Source organism: Oncorhynchus mykiss, chromosome 5, assembly GCF_057628025.1.
Source record: "Oncorhynchus mykiss isolate SJ-2025 chromosome 5, ASM5762802v1, whole genome shotgun sequence".
Lineage (NCBI taxonomy): Eukaryota > Metazoa > Chordata > Actinopteri > Salmoniformes > Salmonidae > Oncorhynchus > Oncorhynchus mykiss.
Window position 1 is genome coordinate 28,391,224 of NC_143026.1, and position 25,075 is coordinate 28,416,298.

General features: G+C 42.7%; 1 protein-coding gene across 4 annotated transcripts; it reads right to left on the minus strand.

Annotated features, from left to right (window-relative positions):
* Positions 1-76: 76 nt before the first annotated feature.
* Positions 77-23,916, minus strand: LOC110523530 (mediator of RNA polymerase II transcription subunit 15). 4 transcript variants are annotated; one of them, XM_090234375.1, is made up of 18 exons: positions 23,580-23,916; positions 21,761-21,848; positions 21,568-21,619; positions 21,431-21,457; positions 21,164-21,319; positions 9,547-9,878; positions 9,078-9,362; positions 8,740-8,850; positions 6,198-6,308; positions 4,487-4,611; positions 4,232-4,359; positions 2,243-2,377; positions 2,093-2,156; positions 1,927-1,993; positions 1,552-1,712; positions 1,153-1,319; positions 778-876; positions 77-530 (listed from the first exon to the last, which is right to left on the minus strand). In XM_090234375.1, exons 1-18 carry the CDS (start codon positions 23,645-23,647, stop codon positions 394-396), a joined length of 2,313 nt encoding a protein of 770 aa, XP_090090501.1. In that variant the 5' UTR covers positions 23,648-23,916; the 3' UTR covers positions 77-393. The 4 variants fall into 4 exon arrangements, with proteins under 4 accessions (XP_090090501.1, XP_021457980.1, XP_021457981.1 ...); XM_021602305.3 differs by having other exon boundaries at positions 4,232-4,362; XM_021602306.3 differs by having other exon boundaries at positions 9,547-9,881.
* Positions 23,917-25,075: the final 1,159 nt, after the last annotated feature.

Sequence of the window (25,075 nt, forward strand, 5' to 3'; positions counted from 1 at the left end):
GTTAGGTTGGTCAAGTCAGTTGAATTTCGTCTTATGGTAAAGGATGATGGGGATGGATCTGGTTAATGAAAACAGGTGAGCAAAAAAGTATTTATTCTTGATAACAAAAAGACAAATTCCCTTACGAGCACATATACACACTTCAAAGCTTTACACAGAAAAGTGTTTAGTTATTGGTTATACATATTCTCACCCTAGAATTCTTTACAGAACACACCCCAAATGGACTTTCTCATAATACCATTTTGTGTTGAAGCCTCAACAGCACACCCTAGTGGTGGTAGGGGAGAGCTGGCGTTCCAGGGTGAGGTAGCCCACCCTTTTCAGTTTGCACAGTCTGTGATAAGTTATGTTGTCTCCAGCAGAGGTTTGATGAAGAGGTGAGCCTCTTGTCTACGCTGCAGAAAGACAGGCTTGTCTGACACTCTGGGCCCAAGTATTGAGCAGTGCAGTCACAGAGTGCTTGTCTGGGAGCTGTAGGAGTTTGGAGGTCATGTTTCTGTGAACGTTCTTTAGGAAGGGGTTGGCACCTGGAGAGAAAAACAAAGTGATGCATTAATCAACTAGAAAATGCATGAAACCTGAAAAGACTAGCTACTGACATGGCAGTATGGTTAAAAAATTAAAATTGTTATTTTGCTGAACATTTAATTTGTTATACATTTTAAACTGTAGGTAATATTGGGCAACATTTCATTACAACCAAAGTTAAAGTCAATTTGACTAAAACAGGCTACATACTTGAGTATGGGTACAGAGAGAGCCAGTGTGTCTTACCATACACTTGCCCATCGTCTGCCCACTGAGGGCTTTGGTCTGGGTAGTCTGCAGGGATGCTGAGCTGGAGAGGTGGCACACTTGGCAGGTTCTTGTCGTCTGGAAGAGAAAAGCAGAGAATAGCATCAGACATCAATTAACTTTATCTTTGAGGGAGGATAATGTGATTTCCCCCAGCCTTAATTTCTTAACGCCCTAAACCAGGGGTCGGCAACAGGCGGCCCCGTAAGGATTTTAGTCTTGTAAAAATCAGGAATTCAGCTAGAAATTAGTTTAATTTAGGAAATCTGTTCCCACGAATAAAAAAGAGAGACGTGATCGTGTCTCAATGCAACCGTGGCTGGATCTAGTTGCCAACCTCTGCCCTAAACTCACCTAGTTTACAGATTAGATGTACCGTGCCGTTGTTACTGCAGAATGAGGGGTCCAGGTTAACCAGGAACTTGGCGTTGAGGCGGGCCACCTCCCCCTGCAGGATGTTGGGGATGGTCTGGCGGTCATCCTCCTCGTGTTTCCTCTTCCGGGCCACGATGGTGGGGCCTCTGTGGAGTGGAGTGGGAGAAAATAGAGATGGGTGTCAGATGACGGCCTGATCCCACTGCTACTGTACTCTTTCACACACTTTCTAAATGCACTGTAGGGAAATGAGGATGGTCTTGTATCAATGATAGAGACGTGGACAGATCTAAAGCAGGGTCGCGCCAAGATATCAGCTGAAAATGTGTCCACCCTGTAGGGTTTCTGGACATGAAGGAGTGGTTAGGGTAAACTCACGTGATTGGAGGCCCGTGGATGGCTGTCATGGCTGGGGCAAAGGTACGGTACAGGGAATGGTTGAAAACAGGAGAGCGGATGTTTGCCATGACGGCATCCAAGAGGGGCTGGCACAGGTACTGCTGCTTGGTGCAGGGCACAGGTGGAGGGGGTGGTGTCGGCTAGAACAAGTTTAGAATAATGTCTTATTAATAAGCTAAATAGGGAAACATTTAGTTAAATAGTTGCTAGGGTTTTAGGTTCTTTACAACTAATGATTCACTTTCAATGGGTAACCTTTATGAACTCACAACAGAAAGACATTTTGAGACCCAAAGAGCAATATAACGGCACAAAGATTTTCACCATGATTGAAAAACGGGGTCTCACGCTTACCACAGCCATATCATTTTTCAGTTTCTCCAGTGCTATCTCACACTTCTGTAAGGTCCTGAGAGGACACCTGCAAGTCAGGGAGAGGAGATACATTCTATAACCATTGTTAAGACCAACATGGATAGGCACTGACACACTCATAAGCAACACACTTGTATTATTGTACCTTGTGCTGGGGTCAGTGAGAATGTTCAGCAGGCTCTTCATCTTACTCAGGTCCTTTTTCCTATCTGTTGGGAACACAAACTCCCTTTAGTGAGTGGGAACCGCCGAGAATGGACATAAAAGTAAGAAAGAGCATGGCATGAGTGTATACCTTCGTTTTTGTCTATCTTGTTGATCATCCTGCGCAGCGGCTCGATGTATTTGGAAAGCTGTTTGAGTTTCTCCATGTACTGTTGGTCCTCCAGTTGAGAGGCACCGACTGGACTTATCACTGAACTGGGGTTCCCTACACATCACCAGACAACCACATGGGACAACAATCAGAATACTCATATACAGGTGAAGTCTGAAGTTTACATACACCTCAGCCAAATACATTTAAACTCAGTTTCACAATTCCTGACATTTAATCATAGTAAAAATTCCCTGTCTTCAGTCAGGATCACCACTTTATTTTAAGAATGTGAAATGTCAGAATAATAGCAGAGAAAGTGTTTTTTTCAGCTTCTATTTCTTTCATCACATTCCCAGTGGGTCAGAAGTTTACATACACTCAATTAGTATTTGGTAGCATTGCCTTTAAAATTGTTTAACTTGGGTCAAATGTTTTGAGTAGCCTTCCACAAGCTTCCCACAATAAGTTGGATGAGTTTTGGCCCATTCCTCCTGACAGAGCTGGTGTAACTCAGTCAGGTTTGTAGGCCTCCTTGCTCGCACACGCCTTTTCAGTTCTGCCCACAAATGTTCTATAGGATCGAGGTCAGGGCTTTGTGACGGCCACTCCAATACCTTGACTTTGTTGTCCTTAAGCCATTTTGCCGCAACTTTGGAAGTATGCTTGGGGTCATTGTCAGTTTGGAAGACCCATTTGCGACCAAGCTTTAACTTCCTGACTGATGTCTTCAGATGTTGCTTCAATATAGCCACATCATTTTCCTACCTCATGAAGCCATCTATTTTGTGAATTAAACCAGTCCCTCCTGCAGAAAAGCACCCCCACAACATGATGCTGCTACCCCCGTGCTTCACGATTGGGATGGTGTTCTTCGGCTTGCAAGCCTCCCCCTTTTTCCTCCAAACATAACGATGGTCATTATGGCCAAACAGTTCCATTTTTGTTTCATCAGACCAGAGGACATGTCCCCATGTGCAGTTGCAAACCGTTGTCTGGCTTTTTTATGGTGGTTTTGGAGCAGTGGCTTCTTCCTTGCTGAGCGGCCTTTCAGGTTATGTCGATATAGGACTCGTTTTACTGTGCATATAGATACTTTTGTACATGTTTCCTCCAGCATCACAAGTTCCTTTGCTGTTGTTCTGAGATTGATTTGCACTTTTCGCACCAAAGTATGTTAATCTCTAGGAGATGGAACGCGTCTCCTTACTGAGTGGTATGACAGTTGCGTGTTCCCATGGTGTTTATACTCGCGTACTATTGTTTGTACAGATTAACGTGGTACCTTCAGGCGTTTGGAAATTGCTCCCAAGGATTAACCAGGTCTACATTTTTTGGGGGATTCTCCCATGATGTCAAGCATAGAGGCACTGAGTTTGAAGGTAGGCCTTGAAATACATCGACAGGTACACTTCCAATTGACTCAAATTATGTCAATTAGCCTATCAGAAGCTTCTAAAGCCATGACATCATTTTCTGGAATATTCCAAGCTGTTTAAAGGCACAGTCAACTTAGTGTATGTAAACTTCTGACCCACTGGATTTGTGATACAGTGAATTATAAGTGAAATAATCTGTCTAAACAATTGTTGGGAAAATGACTTGTGTCATGCACAAAGTAGATGTCCTAACCGACTTGCCAAAACTATAGTTTGTTAACAAGAAATTTGTGGAGTGGTTGAAAAACGAGTTTTAATGACTCCAACATAAGTGTATGTAAACTTCCGACTTCAACTGTACATTCAATATGTGTATACATATACAGGGGTACTGAGAATGGGTTTGATTGGGCTTCCAATATTTGGCATAACAGGCAAATGGGAAACTAAAGAAGCTCCATACAAATCAGCATCTTACATAAAGATAATTAAGAATGTCAACTTTAGTAAGGAAAACAATCATAGGTGAGGTATGAGGCTTACGGGCTTAGAACCGCACCTCTGCTCCAGTGAGGAGTTGGGACAGTACCTGGAGTGTTGAGAGGTCCTGGGGAGGGGACACCATAGTTCTGCGGGGTGCGTGCGGTGGCTGGGCTATGTGAGGGCTGGGGGGACGGGCTAGGCTGGAAGCCCCCCGGCGACGGTGTGGGACCAGAACTGCTGTGAAGAAACACAATACAGGGTCATAGTTGACACCAGAGAATTTCATTTCAAGATTACACCTGAAATAAAACTTTCAAATGCCATATTCCAGTCAATGAGTGAGCATGCCAACTTTGCTCACCTGACTGAGTTTGGCTGGGAGGATGGGGGCTGTGGCGATGGCTGTGGCTGGGGAGGGGGGGGCATGGACTGGGGTGTCTGCACCTGTACCGGCGAGGGCGATGACATCATCTGGTGCTGCTGCACCTTTGGAGGAGGTGAAAAGAAAAGAGAGCTCACATCAGAGGAACCCAAGCAACTGTTCAGCTGGTTGGAAGCTGCATCACATTACCATCCAACCTTAATAGCAGGGGGAAAAACCTGCTTCAAGCCATTACGCCGATCAGGGCCTGAGTGCCTACTGAGGAAGATGGGAAGAAAATATAATTGAGTGTCTTATTGGTACTTACCAAACACAACAATGAATACTTAGCAATACACTACATTTCCAACAAAATCTATAGGCTTACTAGAGCTGGGCAATATGGACAAAAATACATATTGCGATAAATTGACCAGTTGTTTGCGATATTGATAAATCATTACTAAATTATTATTTTGTGGGGAGGTGCTAGAGTTGGCAATATGTACAAAAAGTCATTGTGATAAATGTAACTATTTTGCTGGATAATAATAAATACAACTATTAAAAAAAAGATGTCATGGACAAATACTTTACATTAGCGGTAGGACTCTAGACAGATTTCTTCCAGTACCCAGTAAGACAATAGATGGTAGCTTATGATTAAAAAAAATAAGCTATTTCATCTAACATATCCAGGGAATGCATGATTGTTATTTTGATATGCAACCTGTCAAAATAGAATCCAGCCTAGGATTAGCCTATCAGATTTAATTTGGCCTCTTTGTGCACATCGGACTACAGGCTAAATATGATATTGTTGCCATGTAGACTAATTAATGAATCTATCAGTAAATGTAGGCTAATGATCTACAAAAACTTTCCAGCGCTAGGCCTAGGCTACTTGATGTAGGCCTATACACTGCAAATTGCGCGCTCCACTCTTCGGGCGCATCGAAACCATACTAGGCTTACAGCCTACTCCAGTTATAAAGTGGTGCCATGAACTCAGTATTAAGAGGTGATAAATAAATGCTATACTCACAGAAAGCTGTGACACTCCTCTCTGGAACTGGAACAGTAGTTGCTTTGAAAACTGTATTTTTCCCGCAATTGCATTTTGAGAAACGGTCATATACTTGTGCTTCTCAGAATGCATCTCTCCCTCCTCCGTGCACACAGTGGGGAGAGGGAGTGGCTCGCTCACAGCAGCCAACAGCAAAACAGGGACAGGCAGATACTTTCATAGCAGATAATGCATAGGCTATTACTGTGGGAAAAACTATTTCAGAGCCATCTACAGGAACGTTGTGTAGCAAAATCACAAAAAATTACAGAGGTACACAAAATGCTTCAGTAAGAGGAAGGCAATGTCGGTGTCGGTAATTTTGGGTTTATTGTCCCAGCTCTAAGGCCTACCCTTCATGGGTTCCAAATCAGAACCTGATTGTAGAAGGTACAACTCTCTTTTCATGAATCAACTACATGCTGAGCATGAGAACAGACATTCACTATCAGATCTAATTCCAATGGTCTGTGTAAGGAGCAGGAGAGGTGGTTTGGGTAAAGTGGGGAGGAGATTAGAGGGCTGCACTGAAGGGTAATAGTTGGCATAAGGAAGCACACCAGAGGGACATGGTTTTAGGAGAGGTGGTCACCATAGAGGTCAGGGTCAGAGTACTGCCTGGTCACTCTACCTTGGCGTAAATACCTGTGGTAACTGCTGTCCTCCCACGGCAGCAGAGTTTGGAGGTATGGCGGGGTTCGAGGCAGCGCGGGGCAACCGGGGCGGAATTTGCATCCCAAGGCGGGGCATCATCATCTTGGAGGTGGACAGAGGGGACAACAGACATATCACAAGCAAAACAAGAAATGCAATGCATCAGCGGAGATGAGGCGCATGCATGCACAATGCATTTGCACACGCATATGCAAGCAAGCTCCCAAGAACAACACTTGTAAGGTACACAAGAACAAACATATACACGTACACACACATGCACGCACACTCATTGACACACATCACACAGTAACAGTTAGTCATATCTTTAACCCTGGTGTGAGACACACAGCCAGGCAGTGTTACCATGACAACAGTGATGAGGCCTTCCACAGCCAGTGGGAACTTGCTCCCTCTTTATTCACAAGGCTAAACTATGCAGTGCGTTTGACAATTATTTAAATTGATTAGTGAAGTACAGAAGGTAAACATCTGTCAAATGACTACAAATAACATAATCATTTTTGGTAATCTAGTATAACTAGCTTTAAGTATTTTAAATGACCGCCAATGGTGGAACCCCATTGTTCCCCCCAGTAAGAGGTTTGGCAGTGATTTCCCAACCGTGTCTATTGGTCAATTGGATGAGATGGTGGGGGTCCTTCAATAATTGATGATGCCATATCTTTGCATCTAAGAGTAGCGCTAGTAGATGTAGCAGCTGAGTTAAAGGATATATTTGGTTTGCAGGACAGAGTAGGCATGCAGTTATAGCATTCATTGCACGAACAGCACACATGCATGAAGGGGGAACAACACATTCTAAAGTAGGTCTGAGGTATAATAAAGAGACATCCTCTGGGAGAGAAACTTTCATTTCTCTCAGCAGCCCACCCATGGGTTTCATTCTGAGAAACCTTCAATAGGGAGGAGAATTAGCGTTGGGGTGAAGAGGTCTCCATTAATTCTAGTTTGGTAGAGAAAGAAGGGATGGGGGAGTGTCCTGTGGAAATTAATCCTAGCTCTATCACTCCTTTGCCGGGAAGCGATAAGATGAGTACCAAGCCTATCAGGAAATTCTCAAAAAGCACCATACAGTGCCTTCAGAAAAGTAATCATGCCCTTTATTCAACATTTTGTTGCATTACAGCCTGAATTCTAAATATATTAAATATATTACTCTACACACAATAATGACAAAGTGAAAACATGTTTGGACATTTTAGCAAATGTATTGAGCATTTTATACCGACATATCTAATTTACATAAATAAGTATTCACACCTGAGTCAATACTTTGTATAAGCAGCTTTGGCAGAGATTACAATGTAAAAATGTAACTCGGAACACTCAGGAACATTGATCCACCATCTAAAGTGTAATGAATAAATTTACCATGCTCAAAGGATATTCAATGTATTTTATATTTTTACCCAATTACCAATAGGTTCCCTTCTTTGTGGGGCATTGGGAAACCTCCCTGGCCTTTGTGGTTGAATCGGTGTTTGAAATTCACTGCTCGACTACCACACACACATACAGATAATTGTATGTGTGGGGTAGAGATGAGGTAGTCATTCAAAAATCATGTTAAAGAATATTATTGCACACAGAGTGAGTCCATGCAACTTATTATGTGACTTGTTAAGCAAATTATTACTCTTGAACGTATTTAGGCTTGCCATAACAAAGGGGTTGTATACTTATTGACTCAAGACATTTCAGCTTTTCATTTTCTATTAAATTCTTAAAAATGTCAATAAACATAATTCCAGTTTGACATTATGGGGTATTGCGTGTAGGTCAGTGATAAAAATATAAATTTATTCCATTTTAAATTCAAGCCATTCCAAAATAAAATGTGGAAAACACAAGGGGTGTGAATCTTTTGAAGGCACTGTACATGCAAATGACAACCAACTAAATTGATTCCCTGGGTTACGTAGGAGATTCATCATTCTGTTCAAACCAAAGAACCCCTGAGCCATTAAGCAGAAAATGTGCCATTATATGAATCGATGCAAGCTTAAGTCTCTCTAGCTAATGCTATGTGATATAACAACTACTACTACCTTCTGGCTATGGCAGCAGCTTAAGTATGGCAACAGGCAACACAGGAAACTAAATATGATCAAAACAGTACTGCCATAACCAAGCAAAAAGGCAGTAACTGCTCATTTCGTCAAAAATGTGTTAATGTCATTTTTACTACATTAAATGCTTAATAATGTGGACAAATATCCTGCCTCTATTATATTGTGTTTTGGAGAAAAGAATGGAGGTCATGTTAGCAGTAACTGCATAAAGTTACTGTGAGACCAAGGTAAATAAAAGCCATTTTTCTCAGTTCCACACTATGAGCAGTTAATGCCTTTTTGCTTGGTAGGGCAGCGTAGAGTTTGCGACCCAAAATTCAATCAACCCTGTCGTCACTCCAAACGGGTAAATCTGAAAGCATGCACTCACTCCAGGCCAGGCTCAGTGACCAGTGGCAGTCAATCAGTTCCACCACACCAGCTTGCAGTGCTCTTACCTGGCCAGGTACAGCTGCCGCTAGCTGGGCCTGAGCCGCCGCCTGTTGGGCTTGCTGCGCTGCCTGCTGGGCCTGCTGCTGCTGTTGCTGCTGCTGCTGCAATGCTCTAGCCTGGCCACACACAAAGCACACACACATACAAAGAACACACGGCACATACACACACATAGGGAAGCAAGCAAGCAGAGGGGTGTGTAAACAAGTTACTGGAATATGTGTGTTATCCCAGATACTATAGATTATCAATTTAGAGTGGACAACAAAGAGTCACCACTATTCTACAGAGATTTAACTAAACTTTAAGTTCATCTTTTTCAATAACACCACCTCTGCTTTACCTGCAAGGCTTGGATCTTGAGCTGCTGCTGTTGCTGCTGCTGCTGTTGCTGCTGCTGCTGACTGAGTGAGCTGATGGGCACATGCTGTGTGGGGGCCATCTGCCCAGCCAGAGACTGGGGCACCATGCCCTGCTGCTGCTGGGAGTGGGGGGGCAGCTGGGTCGGCTGGGGCTGAGACTGAACCTGTTGCTGCTGTTGTTGCTGGACCATGTGCTGGATGGACTGTGCATGCTGCTGTTGGAGTTGTAACTGAATCTGCTGTTGCTGGTGCCTTGATGGGTGCATCTGAAGACAGATGGGGGAGGGTGTGTAAATAATTAAGAAGCAGATTATTTTAAACCAAAAATATATTTTGTCGTCATGTCATACTTGTTTACCAAAAGATAAACCAATTCAACTGCCTTCTTGCATGTTTGCTTTTAATTGTACATCTAGGCAGGCTATCATGGCAGGGCTTTTAAGCTTATACCTGGTTCTGTTGTTGCTGGTTTTGGGACTGCTGCTGCTGCTGGTTTTGGTGCTGCTGTTGGAGCTGTTGGTTCTGATGGTGTTGCTGCTGTAATTGTTGCAGCTTCATCTGCTGCTGGACCTGAAACTGCTGCTGTTGTATGGCTGTCTGTTGTTGCATTGCTGTCTGCTGCTGCTGCTGCTGCTGCTGCTGCATGGCCGTCTGTTGCTGTTGTTGCATGGCTGTCTGTTGCTGCTGTGCCTGGAACTGCTGGAACTGGATGGACTGTTGCTGGGCCTGCTGCTGGGCCTGCTGCTGGGCAATCTGCTGCATCTGCATCTGCCCTGGACCTCCTACTACAGGGAGGATGTGGACAAAACAGACATCCTCCAGCTGAAAACGTGGGGAAAGCCCTGGAGGAAAAGCCCTACACCTGAGCACACAGAAATAAGAGTCTGGAGCAGTGCATGTAAGCCGAGTTGAGCAGTTGGACACCCTGTTCATCTCACAGAGCGCTCCACGTCTTTTCCCACGCTCCAGTCAAACTGTGCCCGCTCAGCTCCCACTCATCTCCGCTCACATGCTCTGAGCCTCACGGAGGACACAGAAATATGAGTTTGGAGGTCCCTGATACAAAATCAAAATGTCATGACTGGTAAGCTATTGATCCAATTGTTTCTGTGTGCTAACAGACAGAATTAAAATAAGTAAGGGATAATCAACGAGGCGTTCTATGGAAAAATATTGAATGACGTGGAAGGTGTGTTCCTCATTTCAAAGTTGCATCGTACTGCAGCACCACTTACAGGATGCCTCGGTATGGTACAGCATGTTACAGTGCATGACGTCATAGTATTTTACTGTCAGCCATTGTTGCCGTTAATGCCCTTAATGCTTGTTGAAGCCACCAGAGGGCATCTTTGAGGGCGTCTTCATGAAGCTTGTTGGCGCTTGCTTTCTTTCCTAAATAATCCTACAGAGGTCCATGCAGGCCAGACATTTTGATTGCTATACCCTATCTGAAAGAGTATAACAAGTTAATGAATTTTGTTGACATGAAGCAACCATAGCCTCAGCTACTATAGCACAGAGAAATACATGCTATTCTGTTCTTTTGAAAGTAAATTGTCTTAGTATTATGTTTTTTAATGACCTTAAACAAAATATTAATGGATTCCTTTGTGATTGTGTATTTAAATGTATTTATAGACTGGCAGCTATTGGTAGGCTACTTGTCGAGTCCTGGATATTCTACTGTTAATATGCATAGCGCACAGCAGACCTTCATGGTACTTTGATGAAATGCTCAGTAAGTTGTCTTTTATGATATTTATCTTAATGTAGGCCTACTACTTGAGTGTACACATATTTTTTACTTGAAATACACATATTTCAGTAAATTCAGGGACAGGTGGGTTTAAGGTTTTTAATTAAATAAAGTTATTGAAATTACATGGAGCTGTAAGCCTAAGAGTCCTGTTTACTGTAGCTGTTTTTAGCGTAACTTACTTATTGGCATAAAGGCCGACTTCAATATACAGTACATCAATCAATCATTCCTGCATGTCATCACACAGCATACAAGTCATCCATGTACTTAACTAAGGGACCCTTGAATATTTAAACAATTAATAAACCGTAACATGTGGCTAAAGCGATTGAATTCACGATCGCATTTTACTGTTTTTAATATTGGCTATACTAGAGACTAAAACATTTTTAACTATATGGGATTGATTATAATTTGGTTGTAAAGTATTATTGTATTTGATGTGTTGTTTATACTATTAGAAATGTAGCTTAATTAAATTGATTAATATTATGGTGTTTCTATTCCAAGAAAAATGAAAATGCATTTTACATTAGCCTATGTAGGCCTCAGGGTTTCCTTTAGGACAATATGGCGCTGTACGACCGGTCGAGAGTAGGTCTAGGCTAGGTCTAGGCTACTAAGTGACTGGAAGAGAAGAGCAAAATAATCCTAACATTTCCACAGTCTAATTGTAGGCTAACTAATATCTAAACGGAGATATGATTGATTTATCAAGACCAGTCCCCATGCATGTCTAAAAGCAGCGTGAAACGCTGCGGAAATAGTTGACCACATGTGGGTAGGCTATTGCTTCAAATCCTATTATAACAGTTGGATAACTTTGGGTGTTTCAGTATGCAACAATTTGTTGCTTTCAATTGCATTAGCCTACTTTATTCCACTATTTCTCTCATTCAGTGATTTATTCCCATAGTAATTCGTTATGGATCCATCCAGATGTGGTTAGAAAACAGTGCATGTGGTGGGCTATGCAAAGAGATGGGTGAAGTGACATGCCTCGCAAACATCCATTAATACATTTAAAGTCCCTAAACTCGGCAAGAGTATTGTCCTGCTGATAGCCCATCAAGGGGTGGATGCCTTCTTATGTATTCAAATGTATTGGAAAGGCTGCTAAACCATTTACACCTGGCCCACAGCGTTATTACATACTTACAGTACAGTGCACTTTCACGCCATTCTCCACCTGACTCTCTACCAATGCCACCAGAATATTTTTTCTATTGTTGTTATCTATTCGGTAACATTCCACAAGTAAATGTAATAAATATAACACCTACATTTAATAGCTCTGGTTTTCGCCATCAACTTGTTAATTTAGCAGACATCACTTGCGTATATTTCAGTAAACACCTAGTTTAAGAATATAAGACCATTTTAATTTCTATTAGAATAAAAACCGTACAGTGTAACAGTTTTAGTAAGTAATAAGCTACGGTCCAGTTGCAGCTTTTTCTGACAAAGTAGAAACAAAAAAACTTTTTTTTTTGTATGTGCGCGTGGGACAGAGGAAGAGCAATTCTTACACTATTGTTCTGAATTCAAACACTCTTCATCATCCTCATCAATCAGCTCATTAAAATTCAATTGTAATACATTTTGTCACTTCCGTTCAACAACTCGCTTTTGCATGTGCTCCAAAGGGATAACATGATATAGGTTCATTAAATAATCCAAAGGAAAAATGTGATAATGTTTTAGCCTAGTGGATATACAGTACACCTACTCATTCAAGTTGTATTTTCACTATTTTCTACATTATAGAATAATAGTGAAGGCATCAAAACTATGAAATAACACATATGTATTCATGTAGTAACCAAAAAAAGTGTTAAATCAAAATAGATTTTAGATTCTTCAAAGTAGTCACCCTTCACCCTGATGACAGCTTTGCACTCTTGGAATTCTCTCAACCAGCCATCCCCTCTGAAGCCATTCTTCTGGGATATAAGAGTGCAGTGAGACCCTATGGGTTGGACGATACTTTTCTCGTCAATCATCTTGAAAAAAAAAATTTCTTACAAATTGAAAATCAACCAAAGTCCGCCTTTAAATGCTTTATTTAAATGTAGAAAGTGCGTGGGCAACGGAGAGAAACAAAATAGTGCAGTTTGAGGCCATGTGGCGGAGAGTGATACAGGCGCTGGAGATGGGGATGTGAGCAGGTGGGTCTGGGCAAGTGCGATGTAGTTGTCGTTTGTATGTGCCGAGGCTATATGACTGCACCATCAACTTGTTTATTTAGCAGACATTACTTGCTGCTTATATTCAGTCAACAGATATTTTCACTTAGTTTAACAACAGTTCAAGGAAGTAATATGCTACAGTCCAGTTACAGCTTCTTCTGATGAAGTAGAGACAAAAAAAAATGAGTATTTTTTCAGGTGTGCGTGTGTGGACAGAGAAAGAGCAATTCTTACACTATTGTCCTAAATGTAATCGCCCTCTTCTTCTTCTTCATCCTTATCATTCAGTTAATTCAAATTTAATTTAAGTCATGCACAATTCAGTATCAATTTGGTTTATATCACCAAATCATTGACAGCATTCATTCAGGTAGACACACATTAGCGCCTTGGGACCAAAAAAGCATAATCAGCACTCTATCTCCCACTTGCGGTGGTCTGGAGCAATGAAGCAGGGGCGCAGGGTAACGTACTAAACCACAAATTACCTTTAAGCAAACTGGTGCGCTATAGCCAATCTGAGCTACAGTAGGCCTATATGCAAATAACCCATTTGCCAAACGGGCCCAATATCTTTCACTTTGAAATGGACTGTGTTTACAGGCAGTAGCAACAGCTACACAACATACACCTGAATAGATTTCACAGTCCTATTGATCAAACAACCATGAAAAATATAGGCTCTCCCCCTCAGTTGCCTATGCACATCAACAAGATCAACAACTAATGCTAGCCAGAGTGAGATTAGCTCAAATCTAGAGGGAACATTAGATAAACCCTCTCAAACGTTTTCAGCTAGTTGGCCGTCAATTTCACAGATAAACGATGGGGAATAGTAGCGTGGAATAGTCGCCTGCTCGTCCTGCAGCTTGTCCCAACCCACATTTTGACTACTGAATGGGAACTTGCCAGCCCACCCATTTGACCGATGCCAAATACATTTGATTGATGCCAAATACATTTGGTTGACAACTAAGAGATATGCCTACTGTTGTGACGACCCTCCCACTCTGTCTGCCAAATTCTTTCTCTTTACTTTTTATTTTCCTTAATAGGATGTCGGTGGGCAGAGCCGGGAGGGTCGTCAGCGAAATGGGACACACCTGGGCTCGGGTGTGTCCCAGGATAAATGCGCCTCTTTCCCATTCATTGAAGAGTCTCTCTCCATGCAGACACAGATTTTGGTTGTGGCATTTTTGTGGCTGTTTGCGTTGGCACCTTTCAACAACCCTCATTATCACGTATGCAAGAAACCACTCACTTACACTACTGATTACACACACCATTGTTAATTATATTTAGTTCACTTTAGTTATATAAATATATTTTGTTATTGCCCATCTCCAAGTTGTCTCCTTGTTTGTTACGTGCTTTGAGCCGGTTCGTGACAAGTGGGGGCTTGTCCGGGATTTCATAAGGTTGGTTCCTAGACATTTTGGTGTATAGCACTTTGTTGCATTATGAAGGACTAATACTAGTGTAATTTGGCTTACTAGTATGTGTGTTGTTTGGGCGAAAAATGTGTTAATGTTAAACTCTGTAGGTGCTTAATTTGCATCTTTTGTTACATCTTGTTTTAGTTGTAATGTTTGGTGCCCAGTACTGGTTGCCTTTGTTTGGTTGGTTGGTAAACTTGCCACTGCAGTGGATAGTTCGTTGTGTGCTGCATTGGAGAAAGTACATTGGTTCGTTCGTCCTCCCCCTCCCCTCTGTTAGGCTTAGCGACGTGTTTCACTTTGGAATACATTGGGCATGGTTATTTTGTTTTGTGTGGTGTCTGTGGACTGAACAATTGTCTCGGGGGCACAGCCGTGGCTTGGGGGAATCTGCCAGTGTGCTGGGGGGTTTATTTCCTTGCCAGCGCGCTACAGTGCGTAATTACCAACCACAAATCCGCTCGAAGACTAGGGTTGAGTTACTGTAGATTTTGGGGAAGCTCCATATATATCTCCTCTCTCTTCTGTGGTGCCCAGTGTGATTGTCATCTGGTTGTGGTCTGGTGTGCTCAGCAGAGGGGAAGAGCGAGATCTTTTAATTTTTTTTATTTTCTGTTGACTATGGTGTCTTACGTAGACGAGTTCATTCGCTTTCCATCAGAGGAACTGTTAGAATTATGTACTAAAGAACAGCTGTTGAAAGTTGCTGAACACTACAAGGTTGAAATTTGTGATAAACGTCAAATTCTATTAGGGTGATATTGAAGGCCAATCTGATGGAGTGGTATTCTTGAAGTTACCACTGGGGCAGCCTTTGCTGAGGACTCGCTGTCTCCCCGTATCGTTACAATGACCGCGCCATCGGTTAGTCCTAGTAGTCTTCTTTTTGAACTGCTTCGGTTACAGTTAGAGCATGATCGTGAAAAGCTAGAGCATGATTGTGTAAAGTATGAAAAGGAATTGGTGTTTAAACCGGATTTGGAGCGTGCTAAATTCAAGCTGCAACAAGAGCGGTTAGAGTTGGTTAGGGAAGGAAAGCTCTCAGGGGAGAGTTTGCTCTGGGAAGGTGACCCAGATTTACCTAGGGGTCATTCCTCTTTTGGTCGTGCCCCGGACACATTTGATATTGTTGGGAACTTATGGTTGTTGCCTCAATTTAATGAAAAGGACCCTGAGACATTCTTTTCGTTGTTTGAGCGTGTTGCTGACGCTAGGAGTTGGCCTGATTCTGACCACACTTTAATGTTGCAGTGTGTACTGACTGGTAAAGCGCAGGATGCAATATCCAGCTCTTAGTGTTGCCGACAGTGTCAGTTATGACACTTAGGTTAATTTACGAATTGGTTCCTGAGGCTTACAGTCAACGATTTAGAACTTTAAAAAGGGATGATACAGACTCATGTTGAGTTTGCACGAGTATTATCGCTGATGTTCCACCTCTGCAGTTATGACTTTCCAAGGGCTGTGTGATCTGATTATGTTAGAGCAATTAAAGGACACAATCACTGATCGTATAGCCACGTACATTAATGAACGAAAAGTAAAGACTGTTGCTGAAGCTGCGGTTTTGGCGAACGAGTATGTTTTGACTCACAAGTGTCTTTGCAGAGCCACGTATTTGGAGAGAGTGGGAGCGTTCCGAGCGATTTGGGCCTCGCTCACCGAGATACTTTGGTTCACGGGCAGAGTTTCATTCAACTAGGAGCCTGACTCCCGTGGTAAAGCTGACTTTGGTCAAGAGTGTCACTACTGTCAAGGTTCAGGTCATTGGAAAAACGAATGTCCGGTTCTCAGGGCTAGGGGTAAATTCAGTACATGTGATTACGTTAAATCTAAGCCTACGGCGTTAGCTGCGCCTGTTCCACATCAGTTCATTCCTGACACCTCGTCTCATGCCCAGGGGCATGTGAAAGTCCATATTGACCCAGACTATTTACATTTCATTACGGAGCGGTTTGTCGTCAGGAAGAACCTAGTGCCAGTAAAGATCCTGAGACACAAGTGCCTCTGAATTGTTTGTGTTGGAATTTGTGTTACCCTTCTCTGCTGAGACTGATTCGGTGAATAGTGTTCTAATTAGGGGAATAGGTTTGAACACTGTCAGTTCCATTGCATGAACTGATGTTGGATTGTGGACTGGTTAAAGGTGAGGTTGTTGTGGGGGTTTGTTCTTCGTTGCCTATTGAGGGTATCGACGTTATCCGATCTAATGAATGCGCAACGGGATTGACCCCACATTAGAAGAGTTGCGTGACCAAATTGTGCCTGTGGAACAGTTGGGAGATGTCGCCCATGGCTATTTTCTCCAATGGTATTTATTTTATTTTTGGGTGTGAGGAGAACCTACAATCGCATATTAAGACATTTCTTTTGGCCTAGGTTAAAGAGGGATGTTTAGGAGTTCATCAAAACTTGTCACACCTGTCAATTAACTGGTAAACCTAATCAAGCCGGTAACACTGTTTCCTATTCCTGTACTCAGCCAACCTTTTGAGTATCTGATTATTGACGTTTGGTCCTCTGCCTCGTTCTAAAAAGGGTAGTAGTTACCTGTTCACTGTAATGTCAGACCACTAGGTTTCCTGCTGCCTATCCTCTCCGGTGTATCACGACTAAGTCTGTGTTAAAAGCTTTGACTCAGGGATTCCAAACAGTGAGAGAAACTAAGGTCATTCAGAGAGAACAATGATCTAATTTCACCTCCAATCTGTTTGGTCAGGTTCTCCAACTGCTCCATATTAAACACAATTTGTCTAACGCCTATCACGCGCAAAGTCAAGGAGCACTGGAACGTTTCCATCAAACACTTAAGTCTTTGTTGAGAGCTTATTGTACGGAGATGGATAAGGATTGGGAGGGGTTGCCTTGGTTACTGTTAGCCGCTAGGTAGGTTTCACAGGAGAGCACGGGTTTCAGTCCAAATGACCTTGTGTTTGGACATAAGGTGCGTGGACTTCTATCTGTTCTCCAGGATGACTGGAAGTCCCCTCAGTCCCTGTTTATTGTATGTGTGTGATTTCCGGTGACGCCTGTACGCCACTAGTGAAATGGCTAAAGAGAAGCTGTCATCTTCACAGGAGAGGATGAAGGGCATATTTGATCAGCGAACTGAGCCTCGTCACTTTAGTCCAGGTGACCGGGTTCTTGCTCTGCTGCCAATTGTTGGTTCTCCTTTTCAAGCCAAGTTTCAAGGTCCATATACGGTGATGCGCCAGTACACTGAGCAAAACTATCTAGTTGCCACTCCAGAATGGAGAAAAGCACACCAACTGTGCCATGTAAATTTGTTAAAACTATTATGCACATTCTTCTGAGACTGAACAGTGGGAGTCAACAGGACAGTAAACCTGTTATTTTGGCCGATACCGTTATTTCCCTAGGTTCTTGTCATGCTCGGTTCGTGCATGAGGAGGAAGATGTTCCTGGTCCTGACGTTTGTAGATTGAAAAATTCAGAGACACTGGATATTTTAGACAGCCTTCTCGCTCATCTACCTGTTGATGGGCAGAAAGAGATGGTTGGTCTGATTCTGAGATTTCCATGTTTGTTTTCTGATACACCTACCCATACAAACTTAATAGAACATGATATTGACATTGGAGATGCTGACCCCATTCGTCAGCGGTTCTATAGAGTTTCTTTAGAGAAACTGTGTTGTCTGGATGCTAAGGTCAGGTACATGCTGGAGAGTAAGAAGGCAGAGCCTTTCTCCAGTTGGGCTTCTCCCTGTATCTTGGTCAGTATACCGGATGGGACAAACAGATTTTGTACGGACTACCGGAAGGTAAAGTGTCACTAAGCCAGATTAATTACCTCTTCCTCAGATGGAGGACTGCGTTAATCAAGTCGGCGCAGCTAAGTTTGTGAGCAAATTTGACCTCTTAAAGGGCTATTGGCAGGTGCCACTGACGAGTAGGGCACGTGAAATCTCTGCCTTTATTACAACCTCTGGTCTGTACTCGTATTCAGTTATGAGTTTCGGCCTGCGTAATGCACCTGCCACTTTTCAGCGACTTATGAACAGGGTTGTCTCCGGTCTGGCCGGGTGCGCTCTTTATCTGGACGATGTAGTGATATATGCAGATACTTGGGAGGAACATCTGTCCCGTATTCAAGCCTTGTTCAAGCTCCGGGTCTCCTCACGATCAATCTGGCTAAATGTGAGTTTGCTCAGGCGACCGTTACATACCTTGGAAAGGTGGTTGGGCAGGGTGAAGTGCGTCCTGTTTGGGCTAAAGTGGTAGCTATTGATGCTTTTCCACCACCAACTACTAAAAAGGAATTGATGCGTTTCTCGAGAATGAGTGGTTATTATTGTAGTTTTTATTGGAACTTCTCTACTGTGGTCGCTCCCTTGACAGTGTTTTATTTTGTGTCTGGTATTGTCCTGTTCTGTCGCTCCTGTCTGTTCCCTTTTGGTCTCATTTTATTTCCTCTTAAAGGTTACTTCCTGTCCAAAGGTTGCTGAGGTCTGGGGAGGACGAGGTTGGCTGGGGCAAAAGGACGCAAAGGCTGGATTAATTTGCCGTGTGACTGGTATGGTGTTCCGGGGTCTCTGTTGGACCCCGGTTTTATTGGGTGGGGGGGGGACAACCCTCCCACTGTCTGCCGAATTCTCTTTGCTTTTGTTTTCCTTAATAGGATGTCGGTGGGCGGAGCCAGGAGGGTCGTCAGCAAAATGGCACACCTGGGCTCGGGTGTGTCCCAGGAAAAATGCACCTCTTCCCAATCCATTGAGACTCTTGCCATGCAGACACAGATTTTGGCTGTGGCATTTTTGTGGCTGTTTTTGGTGTTTACACCTTGCACGCAACCACTCACACTACTGATTACTGATTACACACACCATTGTTAATTATATTTAGGTTACTTTACTTAAATACATGTATTTTGTTGTTCCTTATCTCCACGTTGTCTCCTTGTTTGTTACGTGCTTTGAGCCGGTTCGTGACACTGTGGATAAGTCGTTCTAAGTTCAGCTTAAATAGCTAGCAAAGCGATTCACATTTCTTGCTAGCTAACCAAATGCCACCTGCATCTCTAGCTGTACCTACCCCAAAACAATGAGTCAGTCACTCACCCACTCCTCCAATGACATGACATCCTCCTAGAAACTAGCTAATGTTAGGCTTTGTGATTTTTAACTAGCTACAAAAATAAATATGCTAGCCCAGGGGTGTCAAACTCCATCAGCGAACAGGCCATATTGAAAAAACAATGAATTTGCGGGCTAGACATAGCTTCTTTGTATTTTTTTTACGTGCAACTTCGACCCAATGGCCAAAATATGGCCCTTTATAATGTCCACTTATGTACATAGGATGTCGTATATAGCATTTTGACTTATTTAAACAAAATATAAATAATATTTGTCCAGCTTTGCTGCTATGCCTGCAAGTGTTCATAATGTTGTGAAACTAATCAAAAAGTATTTAATTACTCCAATCAACAACCTATCTATAGGTTGTTGCAACATTTGAACTTAACATGGATTTCAGTGTTTTTGTACTGCATGAATCCCCGGTGCGGTTGAAGGCAGCATTGCTGTATGGTGCACTTAAAATGTATTGTAGTTGTGTAGCCAGACTAGGCGACTGCTTAATATGTTGCTGTAATAGGCCTGCATATTTCTCCTTTGCATAGTGTTTTGTTGCAGGTTTAGTTTTGTCATTCATTGTCCAGCTTTAAAAACCGAAACCAGACTGCAACATTTTAGCAGCCTAGCTAGGACTGTGTCATGTGTCTGTCTGTACAGTTTCCCTGCGCTGTAGGCTCTAAATGGGACACACGAAAGCAGTGCAGTTGAATTTGAATTTAGTGATGCAAGCACATCAGCCTGTAGTTCCATAAAGTAGATGACTTAACTGTTGACTCCTTTATACTAGCTTGTGTGCCCTAGTCGGCCCACGGGCTTTGTTTGTTACACATGTGAGCTAACCTATTATCCACCTTATGATCATTGCCCTTGCAAGTGTGATTGTAGTTACATTTTCTGTTCAAAATATTGAGTCATTGAAACAAACGGTGAGCCCCGATTGTGTGGAGGCAGCAAACAATGTACCAGGCCATCTGATTTACAACCTGATAGCAATATTTTTTGGACTACCAAGTATTGGTGAATTATATTAATCATGTATTGAACTGCATCCATCTATTCTGCCAACAATGCCTTACTGTATGTCATGGAATTTTTTGTCAAATATAACCTATTTTTAAAACCTCAAAGTTGGTTTTGAAGCATAAACTGGGAATTTTATTGACTATGATTGTTTGTCTCATATCTGCAAAGTATATAGTTAAAATGCTGTCAGTTCCACTTTAACACATTTGCCGAACGAAATGTTAATTTGCAGGTAGTATTGTGTTCAACATCCACTGAAGTAGCTAGCAAGTTCACTAGATAGCTACAGTAGTTGCCTTGTCAACCAAACAGACTTGCTAGTTTAGCTAACCAAACCATCAGTCCTAGCCTGCTATTATGAAAATCTAATTCAATAATATCAATGTTTTAAATTAAACTTTTGCTTTCAAAAGCAGCTCGAACATGTGAATTCTACCGTACGTTATAGTGATAATGCAGGCTCTAGAAAGCCCTTCAAGCCAATCAGAAACGAGTATTCAACAACACCATGGTATAAACATGAAATAAAGTGAGAAAATTAAATAGCTTCAGAGATACTCACTCGATTGAGGATTTCCAGCCACTCCTGCCATGGCATGCTGACTCATTTGCATCTGCCCCATTCCACCCATGGGCGCACCAGGTGGCCGAGGCCCCATACCGATGCCCCCTGGAACCCCTGGAACACCTGGGAGATTTGTCAGGGCATTCATGGGATCTGGAAGAGGGGAGGCAATGTGTACATTTACAAATGTGCAGTGGCATATGTAGATATTCTTCTGAAAGTATTTTAGTAACGGAGAACATGTTTTGCAAAATAATAACACACCAGGACCACCTCCTTGCGCCTTTTTATCTGCAAAACAAAAAAAGTCCATTACGTGACTTAACAGATTAGCCGTCTCGAAAAATATGAATGTGAGCTAGACATACATAATAGATAGAAAAAGTATGTGGGGTACGTACGAATGTCTCTGAAATGAATGATCAACCTTGCTACCAGGGACAAGTATTCTTCCTGTTCAGAAGTAAACAATAACACACTTAGATGAGAGATGGCCATTATTTACCAATAATTCCAGTTACTCATATACAATGTTAGAGTTTGATGATCCATGATGAGGATACTAGGTGTGTGTAAATTAAACCGTTCACTCACTCTAGATTTGGCTTTGACATAGACATGGTTCTCCATATCATTGCTGGACTTCGTGTGTGCAGTCCCAGCCTTTCTCATCGCCTCTTCACTGAAAGAGAAGAAGTGATTCAGATAGATGCTGTATTTTGCTAGCACACATGTCAATGATATTCGTTACATTCCTGGCAGATAAAGTGCATTTTATTCCAAGTAAGGCCAAGCAGGAATGTCACTGGGGTCTGTGTTGTAGCTAGCATCTTGCTAACTAACATTAACTAACGTTAGCTGGCTAAATAGTAGGGGAGGATCCAGGAGCATGGATTTTGTGGGGACAGTCGAGTGTTAAAAGGCTAGAGACAAGTGGGAACAACAGGAACTTATGTTATGAGTGTGGGGATTTACTGCCGCTACCTAAGCTGCAGGAGACAGTCTTCTGTTTTTAGCTGTGAGGAATGGAAGAGGAAAAAGAGGAAGGTGTTCAAGAGAATGAGGAAAGCAGAGGTTGAATTTGATGAAGATGGCAATAGAAAAGGAGATAGGGGGTGAAATAGACTGGTGCCAAGTCGAGTGCTGGAGGTGAAATGGAAGTGAGTTAAGGCGAGTTAAGTGAAGTAGAAGGTGTGGTGTAGTGGTCGGAGCCCGAGGTCTGCATCGATGGACATGAAAACGAATGATCTGGTCCAGTAGGAGTGAGATTTGTCCTTTTGGTGGATCCATTTGTGGTTTCAGGTTGGGTGGGAAATTATTTGAGTCAGTGATGGTAACACATAGTGGGCTTGAGACATTTGTGTGCGTTTCTTCCAACCAGAGAGAGCAGGCACTACGCATCACGCAACTATACTGTTACAGGTGTCAAACTTATGGGCACGTGGCAGCAGTGTGTAGGAGGTTAGTTCCTAGGTGTGAGAAGTGTGCAGAAAATCATGATACAAAGGAATGTGTAGTATTGGGAAAATAATTGGTATGTGCTAATTGTAGTAGTGGACATGGTGCTGGAGATCAGAAGTGTCCGGTGCAAGAGAGGCGGGTTGAGGTTACCAGGATTAGACGCAGTGAAAGATGTAGAGGAAGATGGATCCAGTGTGAGGGATACTGAGACAATCCCTGCTAATTAATAGTAGATCTGTGCCAGCAGAGGGATAGGTCAATGAGTGAAATGCTTCAGTATGCTTGGATTCTTAGCGTTCATAGCTATGGTTACCAACTGTACAGCAGAGAAGTATGTGTGAATACGAGATTTGACTTCAGGAGAGTTACAGGGTGTGTTGAGGTCCTGTCCTCGCAGGCCATTGTCCTGGGGTAGGGCCAGATAGGGTTAAATCGTGTAATTTTGTGCATCAAATTATAATGGATTTATATCCCAATCTAGTTGGTGGGGGTAATGCAACATAAATTGGATGCCAACCGCCGATAAACCTCTCCGAAGAAGTTACATAGCAAGCGAAGCAAAGACAGCGAAGACTATAGTAACTAGCTACTTTAACTAACCATTAGCTGAAAGCCCAAATAGCTAAACGTCTCAAAACTTCTCGGGAAAAACACTCTAATTAGCTAGGTCTTTATGGCAAATACGGACACATGTAGCTAACTACATCAACCCTGATTAAGCTTGGTTTACGGCTTCATAACAAGCATGTTTCATAGCTAGCTGGCTAGTAACCAGAGGAGCCGCCAATGGGCTGATCCATAAAGCCAAATAAGCGACTGCCCCGGCTAGCTGCTAACTCGTTAGCGCTGACTGAAGTTGTGGTGAGCTAGCTAGCCACTGTAGTGATAATAGCGGAGTAACTAAAATATCACAACGTTTACAAACAATATTAATAAAACATAATTGTCTCACATTTGTGCAACAACTTTCTGTCGGAATGCAGGGCTTCTCCAGTCGCTATCTGGTCCTGGGACCTCCATTGCAGAGTCTTCTTCTTCGTGTAAATTTCCGGGAGACTAGACGCTGTGTTGCGTATTGCTGCCTTTCGCAGGTCGGAGTGCGGATTGCACATTTTGGTCACTGGGGAATCGGGAAATCTTTAATTTCTCTACCATCTAACCCTGCACCTATACACTATCCCCAAAACCCACCACCTCATCCCAATACTTGGACCTAAATGGTCGTGCCAGGCTGTCGACCTGGGATGATGGAACCCCTTCTCTCAACTTCCTGTAGATCTTATGCACTAAAACCTCTCACACTCAAAATATTTATCTGCTGCTGCAACCTTGGAGAGGAAATGGCGCAACCTTGCTCACCATAATAATACATAGTTTTATTAGACACGTTTAATAAAAGATTGACGTTTCAGCCGTCAATGGCCTTCTTCAGAATAATAACAAAGGGAAAGAACAAGTTCATATAGGGCATAGGGAAGGCCATTAGGGGAAAACTATGCTGCTGCAACTACCACAGCTATCTCCTGTGATTCCCACTCCATCAGTACAGTGCAGTTGATCACCATGGCTATAAACACAAGAAACCCAACCTTACTAAACCTTACTCTTCAGGCCTACTCACTCCCAGTCTAATCACTCACATTTGGGCTATCTTCTACTCTTTTTTTTTTATTTTATTTAACTAGGCAAGTCAGTTAAGAACAAATTCTTATTTTCAATGACAGCCTAGGAACAGTGGGTTAACTGCCTGTTCAGGGGCAGAACGACAGATTTGTACCTTGTCAGTTTGGGGGTTTGAACTTGCAACCTGCCGGTTACTAGTCCAACACTCTAACCACTCTCTTCGATGCCTCAGCATAGGAAACTTACTGCCACACTCGAACTCTGGCGGTCTCAACCTGTCTCTCTTTCTCACAGGGCACTTCGGATCCCCAGCTGCATGGGTGCACCCACAGTTGACACACAGTGCTTTCTCTATCCCAACTGTACACTACCTCTATGTCCTCCTGCACATCTCTCACATCTTGGGGTCTCCCTTCTACACATTGCTGCAACATGTCTGAATCCTTGACACCCAAAGCACCGTAGAGGTTTCATAGCAGAATAGCAACTACAACCTAACCTGACCTCATCAGATAGAAACTCTGTGTCAAAAATCTACAAAACAGACAGTTTATTCTCAGTCTCGCCATTGCCACTGAGTCTATGGATCACCAAACGGCGGGCGTCACAAACACCAGGAATGTTATTTTTCCTTTGAGCCACCTCTACACTCAACGCTAACCCACTGAACACCCCTTTGAGCGGTGCCCTGTTCACATTTTCATAAATTCATAGAATGTTTGTAAATGACGTATAGTAAGACATTTGTGAACATTCTATAGCAATATAGAGTGGTAAAGTGACGTTTGGGAAATTAATTAAATGACATGATTCATCATGGCAACA